The sequence below is a fragment of the Talaromyces rugulosus genome, chromosome V, assembly GCF_013368755.1.
Source record: "Talaromyces rugulosus chromosome V, complete sequence".
Classification (NCBI taxonomy): domain Eukaryota; kingdom Fungi; phylum Ascomycota; class Eurotiomycetes; order Eurotiales; family Trichocomaceae; genus Talaromyces; species Talaromyces rugulosus.
This window is the reverse complement of record NC_049565.1, coordinates 1,840,480-1,853,526: the sequence shown is the minus strand read 5'-3', so window position 1 is coordinate 1,853,526 and position 13,047 is coordinate 1,840,480. Positions and strand designations below refer to the sequence as shown.

The window sequence follows — 13,047 nt, the reverse complement described above, 5'->3', positions numbered from 1 at the left end:
AATTGGGCACAACTGAGCATGTTGGGCTTAGGCTTGTTTGTTTCACTGTTACGGTCGACAACAAGGATTGAGGTTGTCAGCGCGGCACGTGATTGGCTGCCTGGGTCTGACGAAATATGCATTCAACCTTGTCAATAAAGAGCAACAACAGAGGGAAACGCTATTTTAGTTGATATACGGAGTATACGGAGATTTTAAGCCAATTATTTACCAAGTTCATTGGATATAGCTTATATGTAGTGGGTAAGCAGTAGATAGCGCTCGGCGACTAGCCTATTTCTTCCTTAACGCCTATACATAAGAATAGAAAACACATGTCTAGCCAATCTAGCCTCTCATCTAGATTGCGAGCTAATTGTAGGCTTGTAGCTATCGTCAAGTATCAGCAGCCCAGAAGGTCGAGATAGTAATACGTAGTAGTACTGGCTGCTTCTATTTTTGGACGCCTCCGCACTAACGTGACTAGCGCCCCTCAGATGGCCGTGGAGAGTGGCCGCCGGTTGGCTCTGGAGGCCTGAAGGTGAGATCCCCGGCGCTAATTACTGATTAGGGCAAACGCCTCCAAAGGTCGCAGTGACCAGCTGCTTATTTGCATAGTAGTCGAGGTCTATGGCTTGTGTCAATGACTCGATATTAGCGAGGACCAATTTTGCGATGTCCGGCTGATACATCTTTTCTGTAGCATATGTAACATCGGAAGCAGAGCAACCGTGGTACTTCAATTGCCTGGTGATACCGATATACCTAATCCGAGGTTCTACAGAGTGCCAGCTAATCAAGGAGCTTAGGGAGCCCCTGGTCCTTTTGCCAATTGTACAAGGGTATTATTACGGAGTATTATTATTAGAATAAATGCAACTAGTAGCGACCTGTAACCCATGGCTAACCCAAAGCGGCCTGAAGAAAGCTGTCATCCGGGTTGATACCATTGGGCAGACTCGTACCTTGCCGCCAGCCAACGGGCCCACCTTGTTTCGCTACGCGTGACGCTAAGACGAGGCTATTTTCAGTACAGCCAATCAATGGTGTTTCCTGAGGGTTACCGGCATTAGTAGCCGGCACTAACAAGCCATAGCAGCCCGTGGTTGGCCCAACCTCTCGGGCCCACTTTATTAGCTGTGCCAATCAGCAGCTCTTCCGGCCTGCGATCTATCTTTGTCTCTGCACTGTCGTTAGATCGCCTCTAACTTTTTAGCGGTTGCTATTCTTTGCCTGCTGCCAAGATGGGCCCGGCCATCGCGTCGCATACATAATCTGCACGTCGGCTGCTGGCCTCGATGCAACTTGTTCCTTTTCTCGTACCATTGCTAGTTTTCTTCCGACCTCCTCATACAACAATTTCTTTCTTTCTTCTTCATAGCGTTTTTATTGATCTGTCAACATTCGGGCCTGGTGCTCTTATACTTCATATTCGTATTATCTACACCATTATACCATCCGCAAACAACACGAAACAAGAAACAATCAACACAGAATCACTCTATCGGAATCCGTGAACCATGCATTTCCACAGTGTCTATATCGTTGCCGCAGTCGCTTCCGCTGCCTGGGCCGCCCCTACCAACTCTTTTTACAATAACGCCTACGATTTCACCCCTGAGCTCGAAGAGTTCTACTCAAGAGTCAGTGACTATATCAACAACGGAAATTTTAGGCAGCAAAACTCGCAAACATGCGATCCGTCCTCGGTTTCCTTGCCTGCTCTAGCTAGCGGCCTCCCGGCACCAACGGGAGCTTTGAAGTATGTTGCCATTGGTCGGGGAACTCAGGTATGAATATACTCCTTTTAAACACACCTTTTTTAACGATTAAATGCATGCTCACATAAACCTGATTAGAACTACACCTGTTCGGACTCCACCAAAGACACCACGCCAGCCGCGATCGGTGCTCTCGCAAGTCTCTATGATGCATCCTGTATTGCCGCCAACTACCCAGACCTGTTGGAGACTGCCACCAATGTTGTGCTGAACTACGACCTCTCCACGGTTGATACAGACGCCCCATTACCTCCGGCAAATGCCGAACTATTGGGTCATCACTACTTTGAAGGTACAAGCAACGCGGTCTTCAACCTTGACACCACGTCTGAAGACCAGTTTGGTATCGCAATTTCAAAGAAAAATGCCTCTATGGATGCTCCAGCTGGCTCTGTCCCTGGGCAGAACAATAGTGGCGACGGTGCCGTCCCCTGGCTGTATCTGAACACCATTACGGGAACCGTCGGCAACTATACTCATGTTTATCGAGTCAACACTGCTGGAGGTGCAGCGCCTTCCACTTGCGAAGGCCAGTCATCTGCTTTCCAAGTGCAGTACTCGGCACAATACTTTTTCTATGTTTCCAACTAGTGGTTTTGTTCCGATGGAAGGGGAGGGGAATGAGTTCCTGTGACGAATCTATGGCGGCTATTTTTTGTGAATTTGTATTTAATTTTTGGAGTATGGTGAATTTATATACTTGTGACTAAACCTATTCATTTGCCTTGCTATTTCAGCAATTCTAGGTGTTGAACAGTAAATGAATCTTACGTACCCTCTAAATCGATGATAGGTAGAAAAATCTTCAATGTGAACATTGATATTATCCTTGGAGACGATGCTTCTAGTTGAAACAAAGGAAACAAACAGGCAAATCAAAGGCGGTGAGAAGGGCTATTCGTAGGGTTTCAAAACATCCCGTGACCTCCCTATCGGATAAGGCACGTGATGATAAGCGGCCGCCGACGCGCCGTCCACAGATTTTGCAGATTCCCCGCTAGTCCGTATATGGCATAGTCTCTGCCGGTCCGCAAGTTCGAAAAAAAAAAGCTTCGTTCACCTGGAGAAAATCTGCACCTGCACGCACCTGCTCGAACCCAACACACAGCAGGAGATTTGAAGTCTGCGTTATCAGATACAGAATATTCGAGTTACAGTTAGAATTTTTACGTGAGAATTGCGCCCCCCTGAGCCATTGGATTTTACGCTGTGCGACAAATTTCCCTAAACGTTCTTATCGTCTAGTCGACCCAGCAACAGCCACTCTTAAAAAAACATCGCAATGGCTTTCGTTCCACGAGGCAGAGGAGGTCCCCCCAGAGGTGGACGCGGCGGCGCCCCAGCCGGCCGTGGTGGTCGCGGTGGTCCCCGTGGTGGTGGTGGACGTGGTGGTATGTGCTATAACCTGACTCCCTCTTGTTAACCTGCATTCTGGTATTCTAATGTCTTTTTTTTGCAGGCTTTGGTGGTGGTCGTGGCGGTCCTCCTCGTGGACGTGGTGGTCCCAGAGGTGTGCATTCGAAACCAATGAATTCTCTCGATGCTTTTTTTGCTAATATCTTGAAGGTGCTCCCCGTGGTGGTCGCGGTGGTGGAGCCAGAGGAGCCCGAGGTGGACAGAAGGTTGTTGTCGAGCCTCACCGTCACGCCGGTATCTTCGTTGCTCGTGGCGCCAAGGAGGACCTTCTTGTCACCAAGAACTTGACTCCTGGTGACTCGGTGTACGGCGAGAAGCGCATTGCTGTTGAGTCTCCTGCTGAGGGCGATGCCCCTGCTGCCAAGACTGAGTACCGTGTCTGGAACCCTTTCCGGTAAGTCTTTACTTTTTTTCAAGTTTATTTGTAATCTCGAAACGGTTTTTTTCTAATTCGATGGATTATGCAGGAGTAAGCTTGCTGCCGGTGTCCTCGGTGGTTTGGATAAGATCTACATTAAGCCCGGATGCAAGGTTCTTTACCTTGGTGCCGGTAAGTTACTTTGGAGGAAACCATGACAATTGTTAATGCTAACAAATTCTAGCTTCTGGTACCAGTGTTTCGCACGTTGCAGACTTGGTTGGCCCTGAGGGAACTGTTTATGCCGTTGAATTCTCCCACCGTTCTGGTCGTGACTTGATTGGCATGGCGACGTATGCTTCTCCTTCATCGAACCCCAGGTCAATGACTAACAAAGCACAGAAAACGTACCAACGTTATTCCCATTGTTGAAGACGCTCGTGTAAGTTTTTATCCCACCCAATCGACATTCATGCCCCGTATTAACCCTGTCACTAGCACCCGATGAGATACAGACTGCTCGTTCCCATGGTCGATGTCATCTTCGCTGATGTCGCCCAGCCCGATCAGGCCCGTATTGTTGGATTGAATGCACACATTTTCTTGAAGAACGAGGGTGGTGTTCTCATCAGTATCAAGGCCAGCTGCATTGACAGCACAGCCAAGCCTGAGGTTGTCTTCGCTCACGAGGTCGAGCGTCTCAGAGCCGAGAAGATCAAGCCTAAAGAACGTAAGTTCTTCCTCCTACAAACTTATCAAAGATTTAAAAGACTAACATCGCATGTACAGAACTCACACTGGGTATGGACCGAATATACCTCTACTTCTACATAAACTCCCCTGCTAACAGATCACAGAACCGTTCGAGCGTGATCACTGTATCGTGGCCGGTCTCTACACACGCTCCTAGTTATCTCTCAAACCCTCGCGATTCTCAGTATCTTGTTTGTGACATTTTTGGCGTTGAGTGTGAATTTATGATATGTTTCTTTTTCTCTTTATGGGTGCACATGTTCAACTACGTTTTCTCTTTCAATGCCTACCATTTGTTTTGCAATAGCGCTAGGTCTATGGGCAAAAAGTACCAATCTTACGGATATAACTATCCTGTTGCTTTCTATTGTGGATGTAGTCTTATTCTATCTATGGAAATGTGTCATCGGACGAAGCCGGGTGGTAGTAACAATGTAGACTTGCCGAGTTTACTTTAGTCCCCGCAGTAATTCAATATTCCTAAGGCTGTTTCTAGTTACAACTACGATCTAAAAGATACATGTATTAGATAATTAGAGTGATGGTGGATGAGATGGTGGGCGGATAAACTCTTATACACCCAACTACCAACAACCATAGAGGTTTACTTTAGCTATGAAGGAGCCGGTCATGTATGTAATTAATATTACATCAATCGTGGTATAATCATGCCATGGGGCGTTTTCTCTATTTCCATGTTCAATGAGCAACATTGACATCGATCCATCGATGATATAGTCGCCATTCATATAATGTCTGTGAAGAAATTAAATAAACCGCCTAGCTTTTTCTCTGCCAGTACAGACTTGCGAACCAGTTACAGCCAGTTCTATACAGTGTATGTATCGTATTAATATTATTCATAAATTCATAGACCGTAACTCAGCCCCGGTCCACATGCTCTTCTCTTCTTCTCCGCCAAGTGCGGGGACCCGGCCGGATAAGTCTTTAACCCCGGTTCCCAGTCTGACTCTCGCACGGTTTCAATTGGCAGGTAATAGTCTATGGTAAAAGCCAGACACACAAAGCAAGCTTTCGCAGGTAATGATAATAATAGAGGGCTGTATTGATTTTTCGGATAAACGGGAGTGTGCCGTCGGGTGAGGATTGAAGCCGGCTTTTTTTGTTGAACGCTTAGCCGGTTTACGCTTTTGTCTATATATACCAGATAGGAGCCGGAGGTTTGTTTTCTGTTTTAACACCTTTTCTCCTTTAAGACATTCCTCTTGGAACATTGAAAATACTCCTTATCAACCCTATCAACTTCTCCCGCATCGGGTATTCTCATCAGGATAATCGAAGCGAGCTGTGACTGCTCTTTGGACGACTGCGAGGAATATTTGTTTGCGGACACTTACATAATAATATAGCAAAGATGGCCGACGCGGTCAAAAATCTCCGAATAGTCATTGTCGGTGCCGGTAAGGCAAACAATCTTTTGTTTTGTTTTTCTGTTATGAAATAATGCTAAGCATGAGATTGCGCAGGCATGGGTGGCCTGGCATCGGCCTTGGCTTTGGCAAAGGAAGGATTCCAAAAGATTGACGTCTACGAATACGCCGCTGACCTGGGATTCGTTGGCGCTGGTATCCAGCTCGCACCTAATATGGCTCGAGTTCTGGATCGGCTGGGCGTGTGGGAGCCGATTGCAAAGGAGGCCACCAACATTCAAGATACTAGCATCAGACGTACGTGGATTCGTCGTATATATGGACTTGTTGACTGACGGTATCGAAAAAAAAAAACAGAAGGTGCAACGAACGAGGAACTCGGTCATGTAGAGCTGGGCTACATCGAAAAGACCTATGACTATCCTCATATGGTGGGCCATCGTTTCTCGCTAGCCAACTCCATGTTCGAAGGCTGCCAAAAGGAAAAAGCCATCACTTTCCACTTCAACACCAAGATCGACGCCATCGATTCCTTTGGGCCAAACCCAGTCATCGTCGCTACGCCTCGTGACGGATCGGATCCTTACAAGGTAGAAGCAGATGTCTTGCTCGCTGCCGATGGAATCAAGAGCAACATTCGCATCGAAATGCTCAAGCTACTGGGTATCGACGCCCAGGTCGTTGATACTCACCAAGCTGCCTACCGGATCATGATCCACCGAGACCAGATCAAGGACGACCCGGAGCTGCTCGCTCTTCTCGATAGCGACACCGTCGTTCGCTGGATCGGCGCAAAGCGGCACATCATAGCCTATTCAGTTGACAATAAGAACATCTACAATTTATCTACCACTCAACCAGACACAAACTTCGCGGCTGCCCCGTCCGCAACATATACCACAAAGGGATCCAAGACGGCGATGCTTGGTGTATTTGAGGATTTTTGCCCTATGATTCAGCGCATGCTCAACTATGTACCGGAGGGAGAAGTGTGCGAGTGGAAGCTTCGAGTGCACGCGCCGCTACCCACCTGGATCCATAATACTGTGGCTCTGGTGGGTGACGCTTGCCATCCTACACTGCCTCATCTGGCCCAAGGCGCTGCCCAAGCCATTGAAGACGGAGCCGTTCTTGGTGCTGCTCTCGCCCGTCTTCCTGATACCTCGCCTGAATCCATCAATAAAGCTCTTCGCGTATACGAAAAAGTGCGCAAGGACCGCGCCGAAGCACTCGTTGAGCTCGCCGCAGCCTCTGGGCGGACGCTGCATCTTGGCGAGGGTGCTGACAAGGAGGAGCGAGACAAGCAGTTTGCTGCCTTGAAGCAGGGAGACGGCAAAGTGCCTGACAAGTGGGCTGATGCTGACGTTCAGAAACTCATTTATGGGTTCGACTGCACCAAGGTGACACAGGACTCGTTTGATGAGATCTTTAACAGTCTATCTGCACCAAACGGACTCAGCTCAACTAATGGAGCCAGCGATGTTGCTCATATTTAATGATGTATTCTGCTGAATCTTTCTGACATCACATGTATATTTGTGGGTTTTTTGAGTCCTTGTGTTAGAAGATAGTTGTATATATTGTTTTTTTTTATTGTTATTTATCTACCATGACTATCCCTTGGACCTATAGAATACACATTTTTAGAAAGATTCTCATACATTGTTCCTGAAAGAGCAGTAGGCTTGTCACGCCACATACACTCGGGCTTTCTCCGAGTCGACCGGAGAAGATGCGAGCGCGGGGGTACATCTTTCACCAATGATAGCGCTTTTACCAAGTGATTGCCGAAAGAATACCAAAATCACGAACTTCATGTCTCATATGCATTTTCCCTCTAACTGCTGGAAAATGACTCGGCCTTCACTCCGGTATATTCCCACCACTCATGAGGGTTGTATACATGCTGGAATGGCCGATCTGATGGGCAGCCCTCCACTTGCGTTGTGGTCTTTACCTCGCAAAGAAATCCTATAGGGCCAATTGAAAGTACATGTACAGTATCATAGAAAAAGTAAGAGAATTTCTGGTATCCTTGGCGTCTGGTGCTTCGGAGACTCGGCTTAGAGTATTAGCTCGCAACCCCGCGATAGAGGTACATAAAGCGATGGAGACCCCAACATGTGTTATTCTTTAATTAAACCGGTCTCCTTTTATTTCATTTTTCTTCGTTTCTTCAAAAAAATCCTTTGAAGTTTTGTTTAAACCAGATCTTTTCCATAATGCCTTCCATACTCATCACAGGAGCCGGCGGCTACGTCGGTCAAGAACTGGCTGCTGAATTACTTCGCTCGTCATCACCAGACACCACAGTCACACTCACCGATGTCCAGGCACCACCAGCACCGGTCTCTGTGCCCGAGCATGCCTCGCGTGTCAAGAGCGTCGCCGCCGACTTGACTTCGCCGCAGGTTGTGGACGAGCTGATCAGCAAATCGGCTCCGTATGAAACCGTGTTTTTGCTCCATGGCATCATGTCCAGCGGGTCCGAGGCCAATTTCGATCTTGGAATCAAAGTCAATCTCGACGCTACGCGCTACATTCTCGATCGATTGAAGGCTACGACCCCCGGGGTTAAGGTGGTGTTTACATCTTCACTCGCGGTCTACGGTCCTACAGAGTCTGGCTTTGTGATCGACGAAACCAACCTCCCACCAGTGCCCCTGTCCTCGTATGGAACGCAAAAGCTGATTATTGAGCTTTTGGTGAACGACTACTCCCGAAAGGGATTCCTCGACGGTCGCTCGGTGCGGTTGCCAACGGTCACGGTGCGCGCGGGCAAGCCAACACAAGCCGCCAGCAGTTTCGTGAGCGACATCATCCGAGAGCCGTTCCATGGCAAAAAGGCGATCTTGCCTGTCGCACGAGACACCCCAGTCTGGATCTGCTCCCCATATACCATTGTGAAGAACCTGCTGCACGCTCGCGAGGTGCCCAAGGAAGCCTTTGGCGACTCGCGATCCGTCAACCTGCCGGGATTGCTGGTCACCGTTCAAGAAATGCTCGACGCGCTGGAGAAAGTCGGCGGTGCCGAGAAGAGGGCGTTGGTGGAGGACAAGTATGACGCCGATATCGACAAGATTGTGCAGAGCTGGTCGCCATTGTTCGACAATGCTCGTGCCCGACAGCTGGGATTCTCGGATGACATTCCGTTTATCGAGAACATCAAGAAATTCGCAAGCACATTTGCATAGGAGTCTTTTTTTGGGTGTATTTAATTAGCCGAACGAAGCGATTTTCTTCATTTCTCGTTGAATTGAATCCCTATGCCGTAGACAATTAAAAAAAAATAAGAAAAAAGAATGAAAAGTACTGAAAAGGGTAGAAAACGGGAATGGAACCAGTAATAACAAGAATAATAAACTGGACACGACAAAAGAATGCAAAGCGACATGTCAGCAGTGAGGTTACGTGTAGGGAAAGGCCGGGACGAGCTGGCGCGGGTTTGCAAAGCGGGTCATGTGATTGGCCGGCCGAGCTGGCGAACAATTTGACTTCCCGATCTCAAGTCGACCTCAAACCTCAACGACCATCCTTGCCAGGCGTTCCTCTCCTCCCAATTGCCCTCCCCTCCCCCAGACTATACCACAGCCTCTCTCAGCCATGGCTTCCAGACGGCTTGCTTATCAGTTCAACCAGGCTCTGCGCAGTCGCGCTGCCTTGAAGAGCATCCAGCCGGTGAAGCGCGGCTTTGCTACACCTGTCGGCGTGCCCTCCAGGACACAGTCGACTACTGTACGTCAGCAAGAAAAGCGCCTGCCAGGCATTCGACATTGAACCAAACGCTAACAATTGAAACAGCTGTCGAACGGTCTCACCATCGCCACCGAACACAACCCCTACGCTGCCACCAGCACGGTAGGCGTCTACGTCGACGCCGGATCCCGTGCCGAAACCGACAAGACCAATGGAACCGCTCACTTTTTGGAACACCTGGCCTTCAAGGGCACCAACAAGCGCACTCAGAGCCAGCTTGAGTTGGAAATTGAAAACATGGGCGGTCACTTGAATGCCTACACCTCGGTATGACGATCCGGAGTTCCCGACAGATTGAGTTTTTTTTTCTTTCTTCTCTTATTCTAATTGTATTGTCTAGAGGGAAAACACTGTCTACTACGCCAAGTCCTTCAACTCCGATGTGCCCAAGGCTGTCGATATCCTCGCCGATATTTTGCAAAACTCGAAGCTCGAGGCCTCTGCCATCGAGCGTGAGCGAGACGTCATCCTGCGCGAAGCTGAGGAGGTTGAGAAAGTGACGTATGTATTCTTGACGAGCGCGTGTATCGAACAATACTAATTTATGTAGTGAGGAGGTTGTCTTTGACCACTTGCACGCCACCGCCTACCAGGGCCAGCCCCTCGGTCGCACCATTCTCGGCCCCAAGGAGAACATCCAGAGCATCCAGCGCGACGACCTCACCAACTACATCAAGACCAACTACTTGGCCGAGAAGACCGTTCTTGTTGGTGCTGGAGGTATCGAGCACGATGCTCTTGTCAAGCTTGCTGAGCAACACTTTGGCAGCTTGCCTACTGCTCCCCCAACGACCTCTTCCGCTCTCCTTGCTGCCGAGCAGAAGCGCAAGCCTGAATTCATCGGTTCCGAGGTTCGCATTCGTGACGATACCATCCCAACTGCTCACATTGCTCTCGCCGTTGAGGGTGTCAGCTGGAGCGATGACCTGTACTTCACCGGTCTCCTCACTCAAGCCATTGTGGTATGTATTTTTCCAGTAATTTAACCACCGGGAATCAATTAACATTCGTTAGGGCAACTGGGACCGCACTATGGGCAACTCTCCTTACCTTGGTGGCAAGCTCAGCAACTTTGTCTCCCACAACAACCTTGCCAACAGCTTCATGAGCTTTTCTACCAGCTACAGCGACACTGGGTAAGTTGTTTGTTTACGTGTATTCGACGTACGCCTTGCTAACGATATTATGTAGTCTCTGGGGTATCTACCTTGTGAGCGAGAACCTCACTCAGCTCGACGACCTCATCCACTTCACTCTCCGTGAATGGTCTCGTCTGTCGTTCAATGTCACCGAAGCCGAGGTTGAGCGTGCCAAGGCTCAGCTGAAGGCCTCTATCCTCTTGTCTCTCGATGGCACCACCGCCGTTGCCGAAGACATTGGCCGCCAGATCATCACCACCGGCCGCCGCTTGAGCGCCGAAGACGTCGAACGCACCATTGGACAACTCACCGCCAAGGATGTCATGGAATTTGCCCAGCAAAAGCTGTGGGACAAAGAGCTTGCCATCAGTGCTTTCGGAAACGTTGAGGGTATGCTCGACTACCAGCGTATCACCAACGACATGAGCCGTAACTTGGCTTAAGGTGAAATTTCCACATTCAAAAATAAACCACTTATCAACTGGGGCTTTCATCCGACCTTTTTGATCAATAGATAGATGTGGGCTCTGTGATAGTAGTGTTATAGCGCATACCTTTTATTTCCTTTGTTACTTTTGTACAGTAAATGAAACTGTCTCGTCGATGTCTTTTCTTATCTTTGATTTGTGAGATCACAGCTAGTTTATAAAAGAGACAGTTTAACCTGCTAAATTAGATCGTGTTCTTACCATATACAGGCTATTTATACATGTAGTAGACACTATCTTAATAGTGTTTTGTTGCGCTTAAGAATGACATTAAATGTAGACCTAAAGCTGAACAGGATACTCAGTCGACTCAATCTTCTCCGGATACACCAGACCATGCTGTTTCCGGATTTCATCCATGGTCTGCATGATAACAATACTCTCCTCCCACGGCAAACCCTCGCTCTCAAGCTTCCCATCCCTTACACAACGAGCCGCCTCATCAGCCTCCCAATACATCCCGCGCTCACCATCAGGAATAGCACATTCAACCTCACGGACTTTGGTATCGCTTTCATTTTTGGGAATTACCCGGAACCGCAAGGGACGGAATGCCGGCCCATCAACCTGAATTTCGCCCTTGGTACCCTGAATCCGAATCGCCGGGCCTGTCGAGTTTCTTAGGTCTGGGTTAGTGCCGACGGCGAACGCGGTCATGGCGACAGCGTGCGAAGTGCGATGATGCGCGTGGCTGGTGCCGGAGGGAGTGGTTGTTGGGAATGTTATTATCATTGTAGTGCTTTCGTCAGCGCCAGTGCCAGGGTATTTCGCCATGGAAGAGACAATAGACGATGGGGGTTGGCGTTGTGCAGGTGGCAGCGTATGGTAGAGGGTTTGGAATACCCATGTCAGGGGGTAAACACCCACTAGATAGTGAATTAATTACGCGTGAGCACACAAAAAGACAAGAAGACGCATACAGTCAAGCAGAGCACCGCCAGCAAGATCCAAGTTGACCATCCGGTGACTCGCGTCCCAATAATCAGAGTTTCCAAGACTAAGATCAGTGATGACCCGCAATACCTCGCCGATTTCTCCCTTTTGGATGAGCTCGCGGACCTGTATACTCAGAGGGAAATAGCGCGTCCACACAGCTTCCATCAGGAAAAGATTCTTCTCCTTGGCGAGCTCGCACAGAATCTTTGCTTGGGCCGCATTAACGGTGAATGCCTTTTCACATAACACATGCTTGCCGGATTCTAGCGCTAGACGAGCGTTTTGATAATGGTGGGAATGAGGGGTGGCGATGTAGACAATGTCGACATTAGAGTCCTTGACTATATCCTCGTAAGATCCATATGCTGATGGAGTCCCGGGGATATTGAGCTCGGAAATGAAATTTTCAGCGCGGGACTTGGAGGACGACGAGGCGACTGCGGTGACGGTGTGGCTGACGTCGAGGGCCCCTCGAGCTTTAGGATCTTTGAGGAGATCGGAAACAAAGGCTGTATGTGTGTTAGCTTTTTTTTTTTTGTCTTGTTTCCGTTCTGTTGGAAAGCCGATACATACTCTTTGCAATCCCACCAGTGGCTGAAGCGGAAACAGAGTCAGTTAGAAATCAACCTTAATTGTTCATGAGCTGAGTATACAGACCTAGAATGCCCCAGCGCGCGTTGTAGATCATGGTTTTGATTGACAGATTTCGTTTGTTTGCCTGAAAGTTTGCTTTCAACTTGTGAAGATAGTAGTATACTTATGGAGTCCTCGGGGTTGCCCAGACAAGGTATTTAAAGACTTGATTTCCCCGCACCTGTTCAAAACAAAAGAACAGGCTAAATATGCAAGAAAACGGGCAGAGTAGTCAATATTTAGGCAAATATGACGAAAGTGTGGCACCAATCTGGCATTCTCGTTGCAATTATTTGGAGGCGAGGCAGGTGAACGCGACTAACCCTCATTGGACACGGAGACGGTATAGTGGGGCCTAGCCCTATCTCAAGTAACAATAAAGTAGAAGAAAGTCGTATCTCAAGGTGAGGAAGCCCG

At 48.6% G+C, this 13,047-nt stretch overlaps 6 protein-coding genes across 6 annotated transcripts; 5 read left to right on the top strand and 1 right to left on the bottom strand.

Annotated features, from left to right (window-relative positions):
- Positions 1-1,499: 1,499 nt before the first annotated feature.
- TRUGW13939_09190 (uncharacterized protein) lies at positions 1,500-2,351 on the top strand (the record flags this gene model as incomplete). The annotated part of the gene is made up of 2 exons (XM_035492315.1): positions 1,500-1,769; positions 1,839-2,351. 2 exons carry the CDS (start codon positions 1,500-1,502, stop codon positions 2,349-2,351), a joined length of 783 nt encoding a protein of 260 aa, XP_035348208.1.
- A 691-nt stretch (positions 2,352-3,042) lies between these two features.
- On the top strand, positions 3,043-4,444 carry TRUGW13939_09189 (uncharacterized protein; the record flags this gene model as incomplete). Its single annotated transcript, XM_035492314.1, has 9 exons — positions 3,043-3,151; positions 3,220-3,270; positions 3,327-3,570; positions 3,644-3,726; positions 3,779-3,887; positions 3,937-3,976; positions 4,033-4,264; positions 4,324-4,335; positions 4,392-4,444. 9 exons carry the CDS (start codon positions 3,043-3,045, stop codon positions 4,442-4,444), a joined length of 933 nt encoding a protein of 310 aa, XP_035348207.1.
- A 1,218-nt stretch (positions 4,445-5,662) lies between these two features.
- TRUGW13939_09188 (uncharacterized protein) lies at positions 5,663-7,174 on the top strand (the record flags this gene model as incomplete). Its single annotated transcript, XM_035492313.1, has 3 exons — positions 5,663-5,708; positions 5,775-5,975; positions 6,036-7,174. The coding sequence occupies 3 exons, from the start codon at positions 5,663-5,665 to the stop codon at positions 7,172-7,174; spliced, it is 1,386 nt and encodes a 461-aa protein (XP_035348206.1).
- Positions 7,175-7,900: 726 nt separating this feature from the next.
- TRUGW13939_09187 (uncharacterized protein) lies at positions 7,901-8,872 on the top strand (the record flags this gene model as incomplete). The annotated part of the gene is made up of 1 exon (XM_035492312.1): positions 7,901-8,872. The coding sequence occupies one exon, from the start codon at positions 7,901-7,903 to the stop codon at positions 8,870-8,872; it is 972 nt and encodes a 323-aa protein (XP_035348205.1).
- Positions 8,873-9,281: 409 nt separating this feature from the next.
- Positions 9,282-11,016, top strand: TRUGW13939_09186 (uncharacterized protein; the record flags this gene model as incomplete). The annotated part of the gene is made up of 6 exons (XM_035492311.1): positions 9,282-9,413; positions 9,480-9,701; positions 9,775-9,935; positions 9,985-10,396; positions 10,449-10,570; positions 10,626-11,016. 6 exons carry the CDS (start codon positions 9,282-9,284, stop codon positions 11,014-11,016), a joined length of 1,440 nt encoding a protein of 479 aa, XP_035348204.1.
- Positions 11,017-11,343: 327 nt separating this feature from the next.
- Positions 11,344-12,685, bottom strand: TRUGW13939_09185 (uncharacterized protein; the record flags this gene model as incomplete). Its single annotated transcript, XM_035492310.1, has 4 exons — positions 11,344-11,927; positions 11,982-12,506; positions 12,571-12,591; positions 12,655-12,685. 4 exons carry the CDS (start codon positions 12,683-12,685, stop codon positions 11,344-11,346), a joined length of 1,161 nt encoding a protein of 386 aa, XP_035348203.1.
- Between the last annotated feature and the right edge of the window lie 362 nt (positions 12,686-13,047).